Below are 23391 nucleotides of genomic sequence, written 5' to 3'. Positions count from 1 at the left end.
GGGGGACATACCACATGGGAGGATCACGCTATTCCCCCCAGGAACAGGCGCCTCAACCGACCAGAGGAGGCGCTAGTGCAGTGACCAGGACACATACCCACATCCGGCTTCCCACCCTCAGACATGGCCAATTGTGTCTGTAGGGATGCCCGACCAAGCTGTAGGTAACACGGGGGATTTGAACCAGCGATCCCCATGTTGGTAGGCAAAAGAATATACCACCACAGCAGCTAAACACCCACTTGGATATGCTTCTTGAAAGTAAATGAGAAGTTGATCATATTTTGAAAGTCAGCAAATTGGTCGCATTCATATGAGAGTCTACCTTGGAGCATGCGCATCCACAGACTGACAGGCAAAACATTTTTATTAGGTAGATTTTTTTTATTTTTTTTAGTTTGAGGGCTGCGTATTGAAAACTCTTCCCCATATTTCCCATATAATTGATTTGGGTGCTGCGCAAAAGTCTTATAACACGGAAAACACTGTTTTTTCTGTCCATGTGTGTGTGTAACTGTCCACTGCTAATCTTGCATACTACTGGGCCTGTCAGTGTAATCTTTTTTGTGCAGTTATGACTGTATGACCAATGACCTCTCGTGGTTTTGTTGATTCAAAACCTTTGAAAAACCTGTTTCATGCCGCAATTGAGTGCTAACTCCTCAGCTGGTTTTTCACCTTAGTCTGGGCACCGGAGAAAGGGTGATATGTAGGCAATGCCTCTGTATTTCCCTTCTCCTGGTAGGCAAAAAAGTGGTCATTTGTCATTAAGTTCGAGCACCAGAAAAGGGGAGATACGTCTGGCGGAGATCTGCACTCTACTGAGAGCACTTTTCCAGTTTTTATATAGCAGCACTTGGACTTTATTTAGTCAGAGGGCTTCTCAGAACAGCAGCATGGTGTTTGCAGCATTGAGATGATACAGTTGATGAATGAGGTGTCTCAAAAGAGTGTTTTGCACAACAAAAGGCAATGGACGTTAAAAAGACTCCTGAAATTTGACTGCAATGCATAGAGCAAAGTACTGTTGGAATGTGACACAACATAGCTCATACACTGTATTGCCAAAAGTATGTGAACACCCCTACTAATGACTGGATTTAGCTATTTCAGCCACAACCATTGCTAAGAGATGCATAAAATCAAGAATACAGCCATGCAATCTCCAGAGCAAAACATTGGCAGTAGAGAATGGGTTATACTGAAGAGTTTGGTGACTTATAATGTGGTAGTGTCATAGGATGCCACCTGTCTGCCAGGTCAGTTTGTCAAATTTCTGCCCTGCTAGATCTGCTCCGGTCAACTGTTAGTCTGTTATTGTGAAGTCGAAATACCTAGGAGTAACAAAAGCTCAGCTCGAAATGGTAGGCCACACAAGCTCACAGAAAAGGACCGCCGAGTGCTGAAGTGTGTAGCCCGTAAAAATCATCTGTCCTTGATTGCAGCATTCACTACCGAATTCCAGACTCCCTCTGGCAGCAACACCAGCTCAAGAACTGTTTGTCAGGTGCTTCATGAAATGGGTTTCCATGACCTAGCAGCCTCACACATGCCCAAGATCACCATGTGCAATGCCAAGTGTTGGCTGAAGTGGTGTAAAGCACACTGCCACTGGACTCTGGAGCAGTGGAAATGCTTTCTCTGGAGTGATGAATCATGGTTCACTATCTGGCAGTCTGTTGGATGAATCTGGGTTTGACAGATACCAGGAAAACGCTACCTGCCCAAATGTATAGTGCCAACTGTAATGTTTGGTAGAGGGGGAATAATGGTCTTGGGCTGTTTTTCATGGTTTGGGTTAGGCCCCTTAGTTACAGTGAAGGGAAATCTTAATGCTACAGCATACAGTGACATTCTAGAGAACTGTGTGCTTCCAACTTTGTGGCAACAGTTTGAGGAAGGCCCAGCCCTGTTTCAACATGACAATGCCCTCGTGCACAAAGTGAGGTCCATAAAGACATGGTTTGCAGAGTTTGGCATGGAAGAACTTGACTGCACAGAGCCCTGACCACAACCCCATTCAACACCTTTGGGATGAATTGTAATGGTGACTGTAAGCCAGGCCTTCTTGCCCAATATCAATGCCTGACCTCACTAATGCTCTTGTGGCTGAATGGGAGCAAATTCCCACATCCATATTCCAAAATCTAGTGGAAAGCCTTCTCAGAAGAGTGGAGAGCATAGCGGGGGGGGACCAACTCCATAGTAATGCCTATGGTTTTGGAATGAAATGTTCAACAAGCATCTGACAGTGGTCATGTCGTGTATCTCAAATTTGATTGTCAGTTTTATCTCAAGTCTAACTCCAAAGTGTCCCCTTTCAGGAATTTGGAAATAAAAGCATCATAGCTTAAAGGGTCACATTCAGAATCACTATAATTAGAGGGGCAAAGTGTTTTGAAATCATAATGGTGGTAAGTGAGGATTAGAGTGTGGCATATGCTGGGTGGTAGAAACCTTGGGGATTGGCATCCTACGGTCAGCAGACCCCACGCTGGCTCGCCATGTGACGTACCATAAAGGTCATGAAGAGCTCATAGTATGACTTTATATAGATTGTATCATTGGATCACTTTATAAATTAATTTTGTGTTTTGGTGTATCTTAGACCAAGGCCTGGAATTGAGTTACCCCCTTCAATGTGGAGTGCTTTGGGTGTCTAGAAAAGCGCTATATAAATGTAATGATTATTATTATTGTTATTATCATCAAAAATGAATGTGGCTTTGGCATTAAGACTTATGTCTCATATCAATGCTGACCCAGATTTAGTGCATAACAACATTTTTACAAATAAGACACCATGTAACTATCACCGCACATAATGCACAAATTAAGGGTTTCATGTGCTCTGTGATCTGTACTTGGGTCACCCCAGGCACAGGTTTCCATAGTCGGCAGACCCACATTGGCGTGCCTTGTGATGTGTCATGCCAGGCAGTTAGGAGCTCTTAGTGTGCAGACATAACTGTTGGAAGAGGATTGAGGGGGAGGCAGAGCTAAGCTTAGCTGCCACCAGGCTGTCTACCAGGCAGCCTGTGATGTCATCACAGACCCTAGGGGGAACTCCGTCAGTGCCTCTTAGGCAGATGAGACAGACAGAGGCCTTTGTACAGCACTCTGTCTCTCTGTCTGTTTGAGGGCTTTACTGGGTAACTGAGAGACTTCTTTGAGGGCTGTTATCAAGGTAGTAGATTCACACACGAGTTGGGTAAGATGGAATTAATCGAGGTAAACACTCTCTAGGTGGGTATTCTCCCACTTGTACATCCCCTAGAGAGCCATGGCTTTTCAGATTGACAGTGAACCAAATGTAAATGTTTTTTGATACGTTGGCCTGTCAGGATATCAACCATATTCCTACGGTCAGCACACACTAAAATGGTGCAAATTAATCAGGTTGTAATACTATCAGGTAGAGAAAAAGCTGGTCACAGTATAAAAGAGTTAGCTATATGCTGCTGATATCGTGGGTTGATGTTTTAATTCTTCGCACAAAAGCAGTTTTATTCATCCGTTTTAGTTGCCATCTTATTCGGTTGCAGGACAGAATGACATACTGTATCATGGAACACATAGTCCTTGTAACCATGTAACAGAAAACTGTGTATAGGAGTACCTACAAACAGATAAAACGTCCCACGCATGCCCCCCAGAGTTTTGTAAGAACAGTGTAGACAGAGGGGAATGACTTATTTGGCATTTATCCCAGCAAAATCACATTGAGCGTGTTAACATGCAGACTACTCTGGCTTTTTGAAACACCGCATCTAAAAGGTTGCTAGACACGGTGAACACAATATTGTTATGAACAATATAAAATTACTTGTTTTTAATTAGATTTGGGCAGCACGGCGGCTCAGTGGTTAGCGTGGTTGCCTCACTGCCTGGGTTTGAGCCCCAGCGTAGTCCAACCTTGGGGGTCGTCCCGGGTCATCCTCTGTGTGGAGCTTGCATGTTCTCCCCGTGTCTGCGTGGGTTTCCTCCAGATGCTCTGATTTCCTCCCACAGTCCAAAGACATGTAGGTCAGGTGAATTTGGCCATACTAAATTGTCCCTAGGTGTGAATGTGTGTTGGCCCTGTGATGGCCTGTCGGCCTGTCCAGGGTATCTCCCCGCCTGCCGCCCAATATATGCGGTTTGGATAATGGATGGATGGATAATTAGACTTGAAACTTGAAGCCACTATTAACCCAGTAGGTCTGTGTACAGTCAAAAAGAGTTTCATAATCAATTGCATATATCATGGCAGTGTCAGCAACCCAGCCAGTAAACAATTGAACCTCATTATCAACTTAATCACAAACAAAGAATAGAAAAGACATGACTGGAGAGAGGTGGGTACTTCCTTTGATAGTTCTCACAATAGGATCATAAGCTATAAGCTCAAAAAATGTTAAAGATGTTGCAAGGTTCCCCATCAATCTTACTCACTTTATATGAAGTTATCATTCGTTGAAATCATTCATTTTTTACTTTTAGAATTGTGAATGCTTACTTGGCATATGGGGAATGCAGGGACTATAATGCTATAGTACATGCAGGAACCCAGTTAGCTGACTAACTGGGTTAAGTTTCAGTTAAGTATCGGCTAAGTTTACAGTTCAGACAGGATGTCAAGTAGGAATACTGATATTACAGTCTTGCAATAATGTGTTAAAACAATTGGATTTTTTCATTCCACTTGATGACAAAAATTGTTTTGGTAAAAGCACCCTTGCAAACAAATTGCTTTGGCTTGATGAGTATCCGTCCCTATTGTGTCTCTAGGGCCGTGTTGTGAGGGGTGCCTACAGGTTCCAGGCTGTCATCACCACCTTTGAAATGATCTTGGGAGGCTGTCCCGAGCTTAATGCTGTGGACTGGCGCTGTGTGATCATTGACGAGGCCCACCGCCTAAAGAACAAGAACTGCAAGCTTCTGGAGGGCTTTAAGCTCATGAGTCTGGTATGTTGACCCAACATTGCCCTAAAAAGAGAAAAAAAAAGTGCTAGTACAGGATCTGAAAATGAGGTGCTGATTTCAAAATTAAAATGCCATTATTCTAAGTGTTAACTCTACCATCCCATTTTAGGCATTATCTAGAACAAATTACAGTAGGTCAACAAGGAGGCCATTGGTCTCTCTTACCATTAGCTCACCCTGTAGCACCAAAACATATGCCATGTCTGGACACTTTGATTTCAAGTGCTCTGTATTACCATGAGGTACAAAATGAAACCCCTGACCATGAAAGTGTGGGGGCCAGTGCAATTTTCTATCCATTGAGGCAAAAGATGACATCTCCTAATTGAAAACGATCAGCAAAGCCCTTTAAGCAAAACCCTTCACGAAATTCAGTTGACTTTATCGACTAACACAAGACCCGTGCCAACAGAAGACATGTTCTAGTCTATATGCTATTGTGATCCTGTGTGTGCTTTCTGCCCTTTACCAGGAGCACAAGGTCCTGCTGACAGGAACTCCTCTGCAGAACACTGTGGAAGAGCTCTTTAGTCTACTCCACTTCCTGGAGCCAGCTCGCTTTCCTTCAGAGAACACCTTCATGCAGGAATTTGGAGACCTCAAGACAGAGGAGCAGGTGAGACTGGGGAGAATGAGAAGAGTTTTAACATTATTCTGCTGCTTTAAAATTGAAGTAACATATTTCAGAATAAGCAATCTAGTGTTCTATTATTAGGTCACTCTCTGAAATAACATGAATGTATGTTAGAATTCAGACGGTTCAGTATATTGCAGGATCCACTTTTAATTACAAAAGTATAAACAGTCCAGAATGGTGGTCATTTGAAGTCTGAATTTGTCGTGGAACTGACATGTTTATTTTAAACCATCACCATACCTGGTGTTTGCTTTGTGCATAGTGTTAATGGTCTTATAGGTACAAATGGAACTCTTTTTAACTTTTTTTTTGTTTTGTTTTTTTAACATGGTCACAGTAACATTTTGTACAGTTCATACTTAATTTAATTGTTATCCAGTGATGTGGGCGCTCTAATTTGTTGGAATATAAACTGACACCATTGCACAGAAGAATGAGAATTTTTGAACTCATCCAACTACAAATGTTTATATTGTAAGCCCTCATGTCCATCTGCACTTTTCTTTTTTTAACTAGAAATGCTAAGCAAATGCTTGGAAGTTAAACATGTTATAAATCTAGTAATCTGTTGCTAGTACAATGCTTAGCTCTCAACACTTGTGGGAATGTGTCTTTTTCATTGAAAATAGAATATAAGCTGTGAGGAATTCTTGGGAGACACAAGGGATTGGGAGTTGATAAGATTTTATCAATGTTGATGGTTCCTTATCAGGAAGCACGGTGGTTTTGTGGTTAGCACTGTTACCTCACAGCAAGTGTGGATCCTGGATTCCATTCTAGCTATATTTTTGTGGAGTTGCATGTTCTCCCTGTGTTTGCATGAGTTTCCTACATGTACTCTGGTTTCCCCCCACAATCCAAAGAAAGTATGTTAGGTGAACTGGAGTCTCTAAATTGCCCATAGGTACCTATGACTTATGTGTGAGTGACTGTGTGTATGGGCCCAGGGTATCTCCCTGCCCTCTGCCCAATGCTTCCTGGGATAGGCGCCAACTCACTACTACCCTGAATTTTGATTAAGCAGGTATAGACGATCGACAGATGATACCTTATCCATTGTCTTCTATTTTATCCCTTTATGTGGCTAACAGGTGCAGAAACTCCAGGGCATCCTTAAGCCCATGATGCTGCGGCGATTGAAGGAGGATGTGGAAAAGAAGCTGGCCCCTAAAGAGGAGACTATTATTGAGGTGGAGTTGACCAACATTCAGAAGAAGTACTATCGTGCCATTTTGGAAAAGAATTTCTCCTTCCTGGCTAAAGGAGTTGGCCAGGCCAACGTGCCCAACCTGGTCAACACCATGATGGAGCTGAGAAAATGCTGCAACCACCCCTACCTCATCAAAGGTAGAGTTACCGATATTGTAACAGAACCATTTTATCAGACAAAGAGATGCAGGGTGTTTGTAGTTTAGGTAAGTATAGGACTGGTCAATTCAGAAAATTGACTTTGCAATGGCACAATTCCCATTTCAGTCTTTGAGAGTTTTCAGGGACCCATTAAAATAAAACATCTTATATCGCTAAATCAAAGTGAGAGGAGTCACTTAAGGTGGTTTAGGCACTGGATATGGGTGCTCCCAGGTGATCTCACTTGGAGAACTATTGCCCTTGGCTAACTGTGAGGAGCTCCTGGTGCATACCCATATCATGATGGAGGGATTCCGTCTCCTCTTTGGACTAAGAGTACCTTGGGAAACACTCAGGAGGAATTGAAGGGGGTTGCTGGGAAAATGGATATCTTGAATTTGTGTTATCAGGCCTAGATGAGGGAAACTATAAAATGTTTTAATGGAACCGATGAAGTCGGAAATTCCCACTTTATAACCTCAAAGACACAGACCTCTCATTATCTCTTTTTCCATATTACTTTTGGGTATTCGCATGTGCTGATGCACAATTTTTGAGTATTGTATTTGATCACTTTCTGTTCATTATTTGGCTTGTTTGATTTGTTCAACCACAGTGTTGCCAGAAGTAAAATGTCAGGTATTCACATACTTCCAGTTTATATACACTACCAGTCAAACGTTTTAGACCACCTCCATTTTTCCAGTTTTTCCTGAAATTTATGCAGTTTAATGTCTCAGTGTACTCTGAAATTAAAGCATAGAACAATAAACAATTGGAGATCAAAAAGAAATCATAGAATCTTTTTGTTTAACAAAATTTCATCTAAATTTTGGATTCATCAATATAGCCATCCTTAGCAAATATAACGACCTAACACACTCGTGGCATTCTTTCTACAATGGAAATCAAACATTGTTCAGAAAGTTCTTCCCAACACTATTGCAGAAGTTCCTACAAATGTGTTGCACTTGGGGGTTGCTTTGCTTCCACCCTTCTGTCCAGTTCATCCCAAACCAGCTTGATGGGGTTTAAGTCTGGAGATTGTGCTGGGCATTGTATGATTTGAAGCCTACCTTCTTGTTCTTTTCTTCTAAGGTAGTTCTGACATAGCCTGGAGGTATGTTTGGGGTATTTATCTTGCTGTATGATGAACACATAAACAACTAGGCATAGACCAGAAGGTATTGCATGGCACTGCAAAATGCTGTGGTAGCCCTTTTGGTTAAGGGTGCCAGTCACTCTATGCAAGTTGCCAACTCTGTATCCAGCAAAAGAGCCCCAGAACAACAGGCTTCCTCCTCCATGTTTGACAGTTGGTGTCGCACACTGAGGAACCATCCTTTCAACTACTCGACGGCATATAAAAGTTCCAGTTGAAACTGCTTACTTCAGCCAGTGTTAAGCTCTGCTTAAAGCTGTTGTCCTGTGAGCTGCCTATCACACAAGCTGTTGACTCTCAGAAACTTGTCTTCTGATTCTGTTGCGACCTTGGGTCTGTGGCACCTCTTCCTGTCAGACTTTCCTCCAGTTTCCAAGTACCTTTTGATGGTGAAGGAAACTACTCACCGACACCTTGGCTTTCCTTGCAATTTCCCTTAAGGAAAGACCTACACTTTGAAGGGTATAATGGTCTGTCTGTCTTCCTTTGTTAATTGCCTTTTTCTCGCCATTATGATGCCAATATACTACCTCCTGCAGTGCAATATTGTCCAAATGCTTCAGAGGGTGTAACAGTACAGTGTTTCAACACTACCAAGGGTTTGTAAGTAGACAAAAGTTGGAACACCTGTAGGAATTGTCTATATCAACTTTCAAGGCTTAATTTACTTCCATTGCTGCAGAACAGCTGTAAGTTGTTAACCCATTACTTGTTCCCTGAAAAAGGCCTTTTTTTTTATAACTCTGAAATTATTTTTCAGTTTTTGGCAGCCTAAACCTTTTTTTTCAGCCTCTGGCAATTTATTGCTTACGTTTGTACCATCTCAGGTTATTCACTGGACTAGAACTACTTACATTTCAATAAAAAGTGGAAAAATGGGGGTGTTGACCGGTAGTGTATATATAATATGAAGCACTTGAATCTCTGAAATTTTTATATCACGTGGTTCCAGCCAGGCTTATTTAAAATAGTTACCTTCAATTTTCCTTCAATATTTGATCTATTTTTACATTGCTTTGTTTTGTTATAGCACCACAGTAACATATTTTGTGAAAGTGTGACTAGAATAATAATATCATTAAGGCTCAATAATTTCATCGGGCATATTGGATTGATTACATACTGCTACTTGTACAGTATACAGGTGGCACTGTTTCCAAAATGGCTGCTGGATGTTATTGATTGCCTTTATAATCCCGTAAGTTGCTCAGTCAATGGTACATCAAGCCCCCCCCCCCCCCCCCCCCGTGAGCATCTGCAATGGGAAAGTTCAAATAATGACGTGGTGTATGACTAAGCCGGTCGTCACACATTTCAGAGAGAATGTGCTCACCAGACTGATTAGGGTAAGAAAGTGCACTTCTGAGAGTGATTTGTGGTAATGTTTGACCCAATGGAATGACTAAGGACATTTTGCTCTCCTCTGCTCAAGAGGTAAATTACGAAGCATCGTTGCCATTCATCCACAGTAATGAAATGTCCTTCAGCAAGTTGCTGAATTCCTTCCAGCTCCAGGGACACTGCTCCTGCACCTTGACCTGCCTGCGAAGTGGTGTAAATGAAAGGACCATTTCCCTACAGGAATACATTTATATTATTGTTTATTGTTCCCATCTTCTATTGCAAAAAACGTATAGAATATTGAATCGCGATGTTCAGTGGGAATTCATGAAACCTGTTCTCACTGAATGATTGATCACACAAAATTAAAACAAAATTGGTAAAAAGAATTGTTGGTAACCTAAAGGCCTCTATTTCCTTTATTAGCTTACTATAAGATATAGGGTCCTCTGTGGACATACTGTTTGACTGCAAAACGAAGAACACTTAGCCATTCCAAGTGAGAAATATCTGCATAATCTGTTTTCTGTGTTCTCATCTCACTGGTTTGAGTCAGGCAGGACTTATTTGTTGATTCCATGAAATTCATGTAATCTAATAGGCCTGTCAGAATTCGGAGACACTTCTCTCTGTTATGTCTTTATCACACTCCAGCGAGATAGTTACTAATGCTTGCGTCTTTGATAAGTAAGCAAAGAAAAGTGCTAATAATCACGAAAATATTATAAAACTCAACAAATGTTATAATCACAAGGTTATCAAAATTTGATACTGAAAGAGGACCGCTAGCAGTTTGGCATTATTGTAATCTAACGTTTTGGGTTTGCATTTTGTAACACTTGATAAATTAAAGAAACAGAGAACTGATGTGAGGGAGAGAATGGGGAACACGCTTTATCCTGTAGCACACAACAACAAACAGGGACATACATTTGCCACACCGGCAACAAGACTAAAGTAAAACAAAAGAAAAACATGATGTGGGCAGCAACCTTGCTTGCTCCATACCATGACTATTCAGTCACATTGTTAAAGAAAAGTCTGTCACGTCATATATCTTGGAGAGCTAATGCAAGCTTGGCTCCTATGTACTTTACACCTTTTAAGTCACCGTTCAGTCAGTGACAAGTTGAATAGCATTAAGTTGTTTCTGGTGGCAGGATCTTTGAGTTAATATTTAGAGAAATCAGTATCTGCTCGTTCAAAAACACGTAGATGCATGTTACCAGTCCTACCTAATGCTGCCTTAGCTAGCAAATGGGAACTAATTTTCACTAACCAACACTTTGTTGGGTCATCTGTATATATTGCCACCAAGATGCTGCTATAAATCATTGTTGTAGGTTTCGGACCTTTTCCACATAGCATTCATAGTAAATTCAGATAGGGGTGAGTTTTATGAGCGTGTTTAAATATAGTTAACAATTTTGTTTGTTTGTTTGTTTATTTCAGTTCATTATTTCTAAGTCACACCTCTTTAAATAGCAGAAATTTTTATTTTATTTTTTTATTTTCAAATTTAACAAACACAAATATCTCACAAACAGCAACAGAAAAATGCACAAAACAGAAAAAGCCTACCTCAAAATCAACAACAGACATTTCAATGTGTAAGTTATATTGAAAGGAAAAAAATAAAATAAGAATAAGTAAATAAATTAAAAATAGCTATGACAATAAGAATGAAAAGACTTAACAAGAACATGACAGGAACCAAGCAAAGACCACAGAGTAATCAGCCACTGCACTCTAATGACAGACAAGTGGGTCAAAGTCCCTGCAGAAAGGAGTGCAAAGGCCTCCAGAGTCTCCAGATTTTGTCTGATTCATGGTTGAGATCATGAGTCAGTTTCTCCAGAGGGAGATTGGCCGATATCTGTGATAACCACATGCTGACTGTAGGGACCTGCGGTGTGGACCACTGCAGCAAGATGCACATTTTAGCCAAAAATAAAATAATCATTAACAGAGATTTGATGTCTGTATCAAAGAGATTGTCCGGTGTGTGGTTTAACAAATAAAAAGAAAAAGTCATTGTAAATCGTTTACTGGCAACCTCCTCGATCACAAAATGGACCTCCTTCCAAAATGTTTGAATGTGGTTGCAACATCAGAACAGATGGATAAAAGCACCGTTGGTGTTTTACATTTATAGCAGAAGTTCTGAGCTGTTGGGGAACATTTTCTAGAGGCGAATAGGTGTGAGATAAGTAATTTGGGAAATTTTGAAGTTTTGCTTATGAATAGAAATTGAAGTACATTTCGGGAAGATCCCATTGCAAATATTGATCCAATCTGCTGAACTAAATGTTAGCCCCAGATAACGCTCCCACAGCAGCTTCAGGCAAACATAAGCTGAAAATTTGAGTACAGTAAAACATACATCTCCGTAATCATGCCTTTGAGAGATTTGACGAAGACCATAGTACTTCCCCGTTCTGGGAGGCTCAGGTGGATCCTGTTTTTGTTTTTTTGTTTTTTTTTGTTTTTTTTAAAAGAGACTCTATATCATGACAAATTTGGAGAAATTTTAAAAAAAAATTTATGAGGAATGTTAAAGTCAGTCCGACTGAGTTGGGTCTCGTCAATCGCATCCAGATGAGCACCGACTGATTCATGCATGTCATTCACATGGGAGGCCACAGACTTTACTTCAGCTAAAATTTATAGTTGCTTAGCCGGTTAGCTCTGATATATTCGCTTTGTCGTGCTGATCCTCGTTAGCAACACGCGTGGCTAATTCACAGAAAGTTAAATCAGTTCATCTGGACACAACGCTTATTGAGAAACATTTCATCACTCAACTAAGTGACCTCTTCAGTCTCAACTTACTGCAGGTATCCCCACCCTTATAAACAATACAGTGGCATAACGACCGAAATGATTGGTTTCATATGCAAATTTCTGTGACTTTTAACTAGAGTTTCAAAGGCAATGCGTACTATTTACAGAGGATTTGGGAATGGTTGCAATCAGAGCATTGTAAAATGGCGGCAGTTGTACTCTTAGGGCCCCCCTCGGTTCAGCGATGGTCGTTCCCTCCTCACGTAGACTCTGAATCCCCGTTCAAACTGTAAATCACTGTAAATCCCAGCGATCTATTTGATATGAAAGTGAGATGCTGTAGCAATCGCAGTGCTCTTGTCTCAGCACCTTCCCTACCACAGAACAGAAAAAAACATGGTTGTGCTTGAGTTTTTAGCTATTCATGTAGTATTTGTGAATAAAGGTCATCTGTAAGTTGGGTCTACCATATCTACTTATTAACCATAACACTTCTTCAAATTCACCACTACCTCCTGTTTTCTTTCACATTTGGCTACTGTGGTGAAGATTTTAAAGGGTATGCACCATTTCATTTTTGCCTGTAGTCCTACCAGACAGCCATCATTATAATGAGCAATTCCAAAGTTGTTCATGAGTTCAATATTTGTAGATAGACAATTGACTTACATATACAAGTGATGAAAAGTATCAAAGATGACATTGTTTCCATGTATTTTTTTCTGGCTTGTAGCTTTAATTTTTTATTTGATAAACCCTTTAAACATTCTTCATATTAGTGAAATGATTAACTTGGATCTTTTTTCTTTTACCAATTATAATGATGGAAAAGAGCATTATTGACATATTTTTACTGTACCGTTGAACTGCATTGTTTAGTGTGGTATGATTTACTCACATCAGACCAGATTATTATAATATGGCATATGGCATATGCACATGCGTATGTGTTCATACTAAAAATCTAACAAGATCATTGGCACTCAGCAGCTCTCTCTCGCTAATGCCCATGTAAACTAATTCCTGCATGACAGATAGCCCTATCCATCCATTCTGGGTAGATTTTTACCCAATATTGAGGTTGTAAATCCTGGTTCAACAAATTGGAAGTGCTTTGTTTTTAATACCGTTCCCTGTAAGTGTTCTAATCTGTGACAAACGATCTATCCACATGATCTCAAAGCTCGTTCCCTATTCTTTTTAATTTGTTTTTTTTATGTTTGTGCATTACAATTAGTCTTAAACCTGGATTTGAGAGAACTCTTGGTGAACAGGAACAGCCTCACTCACATGACCATGTTTTTGCTCCACCAGGTGCAGAAGAGAAGATCCTTGAGGACTTCCGGGAGGTTTACAGCCCCGCTGCCATCGACTTTCACCTGCAGGCAATGGTGCAGTCTGCTGGGAAACTGGTCCTCATTGACAAACTGCTTCCCAAGATGAAGGCCGGTGGACACAAAGTGCTCATCTTCTCCCAAATGGTTCGCTGTCTGGACATCTTGGAGGATTACCTCATTCAGAGAAGGTAACAAAACTGAATGATAATAGATTGGGTTTTTTTTTTCTACTTACGTTACTGAGGAGGTCTGGTAAGGCATTACAAATTATTTCATGAATTTTATTGTCCTGAAAAGTAGGGGTTTGCATAAATAATCTGGGGAAATGTTTTCCAAAGAATCCTGTTGCTCAGTGTTGATACACATGTAGACTTGTGTAGTTCTGGCCTCACTGTAATTTCATAATGTGACATTTGTTGTTTTTAGAAAAATCCTCAACTGTGCTTATGATCTAACTGATATGTCACATTCAGTCACTTTCAGAATGTATAGAGCACTGAAAAAAATACTAAATGTTGTAAAGCGAATGTGGTCTGGAAACAATGGAATTATGAGACGGAAAATATGTAGGAACCCTTTTTTCCTATCTGCCTGCCAATGAGTTGAATTTTTGTTACGGTGTCTGCTGCAAGAAATATACGGAGGGGAATCAGTCCATACTTCTGAAGATACAACACATATTCTGCCCCTCTGAGAAAGGGTACATAGTCATAGGGAATGGAATAGTTTTTTTTTTTTTAAGCCATCTAATGGCCTTATTGTGAATGCTGTCTCTAGGAATTTTTTTCATCACAAATTCAAAACACAGAAAAAAAAGATCCCTCCTCTGTTGCTCTCCCTGAGGTTTCTTCCTATTTTTTTCTCCCGGTTTAAGGTTTTTTGTTTTTTTAGGGAGTTGTTCCTTATCCGAAGCGAGGGTGTAAGGACAGGATGTTGTGTTGCTGTAAAGCCCCTTGAGGCAAATTAGTGATATTGGTTTATACAAATAATCTGACTTGACTTGACAAACGATACACTCTGATACAGATGCATATAAAGCTTTTCACCAGAGGTGTCAAGATCTGCCAGACCTGGTAGTCCTTTGAGTGTTTGACCCATGAAAGACAGATGGATACAGTCACTCTTGACAGTGACTGAACATAATCTGTGGTATAGTTATCTGTCGATACTCAAAACGTTGTCTCACACAGCAACCCTTATATCTTGTGAACTCAGATTTTGCCCTTGCTGTAGTTCTGGAAAAGTTGTCGTCGGTATGAGTTGAGAGCACAAGTTCTTAACTAGGCCAATCGGCAAACTATTTGGAGGATTTAGACGATGATGACCAGTGAACAGAGCAGCTATTGTTCTTTTCTCCAGATAAGGCGCTGTTCACTGGTTGTCATCTAAATCCTCCCCATAGTTTGCTCATTTGTCCTAAGTCCATCTGCTGGCTCAATCTATTTTCCGTTGATCCTTTCCAGACTAATATGTTGTAGCAAAAAAAAAAAAAGTTGGCAAGATTTAGGCTGGCTGTGTGAGGCTGCTTTAAAACTGTCCTGGGCAAAATAAAAATAAAAATGCAAGGGGTTATGATCCATTGAGAAGAAGTATTCACATTTGACATAGAACAGAATTCACCCATAATGCACTGGTTCAAAGGGGATCCTGTTAAAGGCAGACAGGTGTGGGTATGTTAATGTTGAAATAGTGGGTTATTATTATTAGTAATGATATTTGAATGCACATTTTTGGTATTGATTAAAAGTTAGCCCTCCTCTCTCTCATTTTGCCTTCTCGCACGCTTATCAAATATATTCACCAGTCAATGGAGTTCTTCAAAGTGCTTTCCACTAACACCCTGAGCAATGTCTCAGGCTAGTGTAAACATGTGAGGCGTAGCACAGGGCATAGACTGGGTTCAGCAGTGGGTTACTCACCCCCCAGGGCTCTCCCACATAAGATGAACATAGAGGTCTGTGACGCTACTCCTGACTGGAATTGAATCACCTCAGGCGGGAGGAGGTTGGAAGGAGGGGAAGTTTGAGAGTGAGAGAGAGATGAAGTGAAGCTTGGGGGAAAGTTGAGCGCAAGGACTCTCCTATTGGAATGAGGCCATCTCTGAGCCGGGTATTTAAAAGGTCTAGATGGGAAGGAAAACACAACTAAAAATCTTACTCATGGGTTTTGATGACCCATCTGCAAGTAGGGAAAAATGGTTCCCATGTTAAACAATGGTAATTCCTTGAAGCAGGGTAATGTAAGCAATTCATATTCATTGATACAATAAATAACATGTTATTGCATGTTTGTTTGGGGTTTTTTTTGACAGCTACAAGGATATTGTTTTGTATCTTGTGGACATTATGCACCGATATGTTTCTGTTCTGTAGGTACCTTTATGAGCGAATAGATGGTCGTGTTCGGGGGAACCTGCGGCAGGCTGCGATTGACCGCTTCAGTAAGCCGGACTCAGACCGCTTTGTTTTCCTACTGTGCACAAGGGCTGGTGGCTTAGGCATCAACCTCACGGCGGCAGACACCTGCATTATCTTTGACTCTGACTGGAACCCACAAAACGACCTGCAGGTAACATGCACCACATGCTAGATACAATGACCTGAAACAAAAATGCTCCCACACTACTTGTATGTCATTAAATTACCTAAGTGACTATTCTCTGAGTGACCAAAAAAAGACAGTTAAAATAATACTTTTCCATATATTTCCAAAATGATTTCTCTTTTTTTGGAGGGGGGGTGGGGGGGATGCTCACTTTACCCCCAATACCTCTTAAGTGAAAAGGACTCTGTGAAGGAGCAATACATTTAGCACTCAAAGATTAAAAAATTTTACTCCCTTAACTTTGTAAAGTTCCTTAACTTATCTTTTGATGTCAATTATTTTGTACAAAGAAATTACCATTGTTGGACAATTCATCTGGAAACTTCATTTTTGTTTGTCCATTTGCATGCACAGTGTAGGTAACCCACTGTTCCTGCTGTTCACAGGCACAGGCACGCTGTCATCGGATCGGTCAGAACAAGGCGGTGAAGGTGTACCGTCTAATCACCAGGAACTCTTATGAGCGGGAGATGTTTGACCGCGCCAGTCTCAAGCTGGGCCTGGACAAAGCTGTGCTGCAGAGCATGAGTGGCCGAGAAAACAGTCTTGGAGGAGGAGCAGGTGGAGGGGTGAGTCTAAAGCAGGAGTCGGCAACCTATGACACGCATGCCCATGGTCGCATGCGGGGTGGGGCCATTAACACGGGCACACGGAGCAATTCAATATTTTTTTTTTAATATACCTTTTTTTTAAAAAACACGTTTTTAATATAAACTATAGCCTAATGGTGAACTAAACAAACAATTTGATGTAAAATAATACTAAAATAATTAATTAGTCTCAAAATACACCATTGTTTTTGGCAGCAAAAGAGTGCACACAACTGACATGGTCATACCCCTCCTCCCCCTCCCTCTGATCTGCTGATGAGCGCAGCATTACAGCGGTAGTGAAAACATAGGATAGCTAGCTACCTTTCTTTGTTGCTTTATGTCAAGAGCAAGTGACGATGGCAGAAGCAACAAAAAAAAGGTAGGTTGTCTAATATTCACCTCTTTCAGCTGTCTTGGACAAACAAATTCAGATTTATTTCATGAAAGGACCGAGCTGTGTGCACTCTGCTGCGGAACTTCAAGTGTAAAACCTCATTTTGAAAGAAGGCGCGAGAAAAACCTCAAAGATAAGGCTGATAAAGCTGAGCCGGGCCAGGGGACAGTGGCCCAGTACAGGAAGCAAAGCAGCTTTTTTACAACCCTATGTGCTGCCAAAATCCAAGCTACAGGGGGCAGCTATACAGTCGCGCAGTGCATTGCTTAACACGGAAGCCATTCTCCGATGGAGATAATATAAAGGAGGCTTTCGGAGGTCATATGTGGTGGGTTACCAAACAGAGATCATCAACAGGATGAAAACTGTAGACAGGCACATTACAGACATGGCTGAAAATGTAAGGCACCAGCAAACTCTTGCATTGAAAGATGCGTCGGTGTTCAGCATAGCTCTTGGAAAGAGAGTGTGCATGTAAACGACTTGTTATGTCTAGCAGTGGTTACCAGATATTGCAACAAACCAGAGTCACACTAAATTGGTAAGATTGAATTAATTTTCTGTTGTGCCTTGGTAATTTTCATACATTTGCACAAGTAGTAAAGTGTGTGTGTGTGTGTGTGTGTGTGTGTGTGTGTGTGTCTGTGTGTGTGTGTCTGTGTGTGTGTGTCTGTGTGTGTGTGTCTGTGTGTGCGTGCGTGCGTGCGTGCGTGCGTGTAGAGAGCAGATCTTTTGGCATGCAGAATGTAAACGAGGAGACAAGCAGCAGCATTAAATACATAAATAGATAAATGCTCATTATGAAAATGAACTGGCACTTGGGTCTGAATTTTTTATTGTTTTTTTTTTAAATGGCATGACATCCAAAAGGTTGCCAAATCCTGGTCTAAGGGGTTCTTATACAGATCTGGAAGGTCAACAAATGTCCAGAAAATGAATAAAATACTTGGCAGCTGCAGAGTTGGCATCCACCCTTTGTTCTTTTGTAATGTGCCTTCCTTGATAGACAGATTCCTTGATCAAGATCAGCTCAACACCACATTGAACAGCAATCACAATTTTGAAATCCTGTGAAGAAATGGAGGTCTGCAAAATGGTGTAGCGCTTGGAATTGGAGAAAACATGGAAATGTTTTCATGCTCAATACTCATGCTTTACTATCATTCTTCCCCTCTCAACCCAGGCAAATAATCGTATCAAGACTATATATACATTTAAAGTATTCTCATTTTTGTAAAATAGAAAGGGAGTTACTAGATTATAACCTTCTGTAACTTTCAGCCTCTGTGAATAAATTGCCCACCATAGCTGCGGTTTTACAGCCATGGTGGGCAAAATGGTATTACAAAGTATTATAAAGATTTTTGTCTAAGCTATTGTCCGATTGTTTGATTTTAATTGCATGCTGGTGTAGACTATGATCCAATCAGAGTTCGATATTTCAAGATGTGAGAATTGCTTTGAAAACCCTTCATTAGCTATTTTAGAGAAAGACAAAACTTGCTTCTTGAATCAGAGAATGTGCTGCAATGTGCAAATGGAAGTAGGGACATCAGCGAGCCTAACTACATTGCTTTTTAGCAAAGTTACACCTCGATAAGTTTCATTTAAATTTTGATTCTATTAGGACAGTGTGCGATCATTAACACTGCAGGTCCTGAATGACATGACTGCACACTCTGGGGAAAGTGAATGGCAACAATCTTTCCTTTCTCACCATTTATTTCAATTAGGTACCCTTGAGGTATTTTACTCTCTGTCAATGATTAAGTGGTTTTACAAAGTACAGAACAGTAGAACAATGTAATCCTGAAACGTACCTGAAAACACGTTTGTTGGTGTGTTTTTTTAGCCCTTTTTAATTGACTCTCCTAATAAGTTACACAACTCCCTTTACTTACACTTCCCCTTACTCTGTACCGTCCAGGCGGTGCAACAACAGCTATCTAAGAAAGAGATTGAGGACCTGTTGAGGCGCGGGGCCTATGGGGCCATCATGGATGAGGAGGATGAAGGGGCCAAATTCTGTGAGGAGGACATCGACCAGATCCTCCAGCGCAGGACCAAGACCATCACCATTGAGTCTGAGGGCCGAGGGTCCACTTTTGCTAAGGTAGCCACAACACACACCTATTTCCTGATAGCCAAAAAAATTGAAGAGAAGTTATTTTAGCAAAGAAGCAGACACATCAAGCCAAGTTCTTAGTTTTTACTAATAGATACGACAACAGCAACAGTTAGCTCAATAGCTGTTCAGCAGAGGGGAAGGTGTTGATGCAACAGCAATGATGACTATTTCATTTTGAATGGATCCCTTTTGCTTTGGAGGGATCAAATACGATGAAAATTATGATTGTAAGTGTCAGTAAATTCAACAAAGACTATCTTCAGGATTGTCCTCAACGTTCTATATCATTTTTTCAACAATGTAGTTAAGTTGGCTTGTCTCCTTTTTAAAAATGCGTTCAATTTTTATTGTTTGCCACATTGTAGGAGTAGGTGACTAAATGGCGGATATCTCATTTGCATAGAACTCTTGATATCACATTTTTTTAATGTGGCATTACATCACTTTGCCTAAGCTGTCCTATGTGAATCTGCTAGTACATGACAGTTACAACAAAATTACTTTGGAGATAATTATTCCTTATGCAGTTCCATAAATATTGTCCCAATAAAAGACTTCACCTACTCACACACATATATGCGCACAGTCTACTGCACTGGATTTTTTGTCTCATTGGATCTTTTCTAATCCTCCATTCATGACGTGCTTATGTTTTAGAGATTGGATCAACAGATTGATGACTGTGATTATGTTTTGACATGATCCTGATGTCTGCTTTCAGGCTAGTTTTGTGGCATCTGGAAACCGCACAGACATTGCTCTGGATGATCCAAACTTCTGGGATAAGTGGGCCAAAAAAGCAGAGATTGATGTGGACATGGTCAATGGCAGAGTAAGTACTCCGGGTTTGACATTATATCTTCACAAGTAGTAACAGTATGAGTTTTTAATACCTGTGATTTTCAATAACATACAAGAGTTTTTGTAATTCTTGCTATTGAAGTGAAGTTGTAGAAGTGGTATTAATAGAAGCACTGAGCCCCCAGTGGTATCGCTTAAACACCACAAATGTCACAATACACAGAATAAAGGAGTTTCAAAACCCTGTGAGCAAAGATAGAACAGAATGCTTTCATTGCATACTGGAACACACAGTATGCATCAGCGCCTTGCATCTGGGAGGACCAGCTAAGAGGATGACAGTCACTGTTACATAAGATAATTTAGTTATGCAACATATGCAATGCTACTCCTTCACACTTTGTTTCATTGCATCTGTGTAGCTGTTCTTTCTGAAAGTTACTCTACCCGGTGACATGCTCAGTTGAATTTACACCGCTCATTTCATATTTAAAACTTTGTTTTGCACCAGACCCAAATCAAAATGAACAAAGATCACTTCTACTCACCACTGACGGAATTCAAAAACATATAAGACACTTTATAGGCTGGGAGCAGTGGATTGAATGATGTGGGTGTGTGAGATGAATTGTCCTCATGAGCTGGTAAATTCACCACCATTTAAAATTTTTGAAAGTCATCCTCATCATGCATATAAGTAACTGGCTTATGAGAGATTAACATAACTATAAAATTTTGGATGATTTTACTATGCATAAAGCATCAGAGAACACAAAATTAATATGTAGGACTTATACCTTGGAACTTGAATCTGTTTGCTCTTCTTTCTCTACAGAATAGCCTGGTAATTGACACCCCTCGTGTAAGGAAACAGACACGGCCTTTCAGTGCGACAAAGGATGAGTTGGCAGAGCTCTCAGAAGGTGAGAGTGAAAACGATGAAACAAAGCCCAAGCTCCGGCGAGCCAATGACCGCTTCAACAGCTATGGACGCACAGAGTGCTTCAGAGTGGAAAAGAACCTCCTGGTATACGGGTAAGATGATTTAGGCGTCCGTTAAACAGAGGTTCATTTCAGACCGGCACTGTAATAAATCAAGACTCAGTAAAGCTGTCTAGATATTTCACCCAAAAACACTATTAGTTCCGATTTACTGATGGTGTCACTTAATTCTGTAATATCAGGTGAGCTCTCAAAGGTGCACTTTACTATGGTTAAGGTTGAATAGTTCAGTGCTGCCAACTTTACTCACTTGTGCCTTGTATCTAGCGGGTTTACCCTTGATTATAACTCATAATCTCCTGTTGGGTACAACCCATGAAGCTGACATCATTGATATAGTATATAAATTAGACATCCGTTCTTGTAGTAGTGTCAAACCATATTACCTCTCTCATTTCTTTTTCCTCATTTTTTAATGGATCTGGCTAGTTAAGATGCTGACGTGCAACGCAAACATCATTTATGTACTGTATAAATGAATGGCAATACACAAGACCATTATCACCACTCAAAGCAATCATGCCAACAGAGCAGTAGAATAGCCTAGCTTTTGAAGAGATTGCTCCTAAAAAAAAGATTTGATCCCAACTACGTTTCCCTCTGAAGTGTCCTTGAGCAAAATATTCAGCCTTTAATTGCTCTTACTGTAAGTTGCTTCGATGAGATTATTAGCTAATAGCGCTGACCCAAATGCTTCGAAGCAGTCGATCATTGCCATGGTAATCGATGGCAAAATCCGAATAAGATTTTTTTTTTTTCCGGGAGACAGTAAACAGCAGTTGGCAATATGCCACATGAAAAACAGTGTCCACGTGAGCACAGCGTGCTAACTGTCGTCTCGTCTACGCCCAATGCAACGTCATGGGATGTGACTTACAGCTAGTTTGGCAAGGTGTCCAAAAAGCTAAGTGTCTGGAATAACTTCAGAATTTGAGAAGATGACCCCCAAAAAGCTGAGTGCCAGACATGCCAAAAGAAACTGGCATATCACAAATCTGAGTTTATTGTGCTTTTATTAAGCCTCACATGATTAAGGCCTACACTTTATTTTTGTTCATAATCCTAAGGCAACTGAAGTAATGCTGTTAATCATTGATTTCATGTAAAGGTCTACACTGACAAAAAGCCTTATTTCTTTTTTCTTTTCATGAGCACCCGATTTCACTTTGAAAGTGTTTTTATAGCCAGTTTAGGGAGGGGGGACACAACCTTGAAGTCCTAATTTTGCCTTTCTCTCAATAGCATAATAATTACAATAACAGCCTAATGATAGCATGTGATAAAGACAGTTAATTAATAACAGCAAACATATGAGCAATTTTGTTTTTATAGTCCCAAGGCTGTATTTATTTAATTTGATTATTGCAGTCGGTCATCACCCCCCCCCCCCCACACACACACACACACACCCACACACTCCCGAATACCTTCAAATGAATATTTGCTGCCGAATGTTCAAAGCCCAAAAAAAGATATTCGGGAGGGACAGCCCTAGAGATAAGTGTTAGTTTGCTATTCAGCAGCTAATCATTGACCACTAATGCTTGAAAAAAGCACTTAAAACAGAAGGCACTCGCAAAACGGTTTACCAGAGTATGTGCTATGCTGCTTTTAGTCTGTACCTCTTTTTTTCTGAGCTTCCCCTGCCTCTATGTTGTCCTGTGTCATCCAGGTGGGGCCGTTGGAAAGACATTCTCAACCATGGTCGTTTTAAAAAGCACCTGACTGAGAGGGATGTGGAGTCCATCTGCAGGGCCCTGCTGGCTTATTGCTTGGTCCACTACCGTGGAGATGATAAAATCAAAAGCTTCATGTGGGACCTGATCGCCCCCACAGAGGATGGACAAACCAAGGAGCTGCAGAATCACTTGGGTGAGAACCAGAAGCACAGGGCTCAGTATGATTCTAGACCGACTTTAAACACACATTTTAGGCCCACTGATGATGTCCTTTATTTTGCATAAAGAGAAACTGCAACACTGCTAGCTTGTTCAGTGTACCCCACAAATACCTGGAAGTCCCATGTGTATCTCTGTTATGAAATACTTTGTGTATACATGCCTGGCCTAGCGTCCACTGTCAACAGATTGAAGGACTTACTTTGTAAACCTGCGTGTTAAGTTTATGCAACAGGGATTCAATGCCAAGACTAGAGGCACTTGCCTTTTGTATAAAATTAAAGAGAGACTGGTAGTATCACCAGAGATTTAGCTGTACATGACAACTGTCCACTTTTTGTGGATAGCTATGTTAAATTTCACTGGTCAAGATCCCTGGCTGCTCACAACTCAAG

The 23391-nt window shown here is 40.7% G+C and overlaps 1 protein-coding gene across 4 annotated transcripts in view; it reads left to right on the top strand.

Moving 5' to 3' along the window:
• The window catches only part of chd9 (chromodomain helicase DNA binding protein 9), a 142808-nt gene that overhangs the window by 95766 nt on the left and 23651 nt on the right, over nt 1-23391 (top strand). For all 4 annotated transcript variants that reach the window (XM_056279213.1, XM_056279214.1, XM_056279212.1 and 1 more), the window contains 10 exons: nt 4771-4947; nt 5438-5581; nt 6694-6949; nt 13554-13764; nt 15949-16144; nt 16567-16749; nt 19095-19280; nt 20017-20127; nt 20932-21131; nt 22771-22970. In XM_056279213.1, the coding sequence (XP_056135188.1) occupies nt 4771-4947; nt 5438-5581; nt 6694-6949; nt 13554-13764; nt 15949-16144; nt 16567-16749; nt 19095-19280; nt 20017-20127; nt 20932-21131; nt 22771-22970 (1864 nt within the window). The remainder of the gene's footprint in view (nt 1-4770; nt 4948-5437; nt 5582-6693; nt 6950-13553; nt 13765-15948; nt 16145-16566; nt 16750-19094; nt 19281-20016; nt 20128-20931; nt 21132-22770; nt 22971-23391) is intronic.

This window comes from Lampris incognitus, chromosome 4 (assembly GCF_029633865.1).
Source record: "Lampris incognitus isolate fLamInc1 chromosome 4, fLamInc1.hap2, whole genome shotgun sequence".
NCBI classification, from domain to species: Eukaryota; Metazoa; Chordata; class Actinopteri; order Lampriformes; family Lampridae; genus Lampris; species Lampris incognitus.
This window is presented reverse-complemented; position numbering and strand designations above follow the sequence as displayed.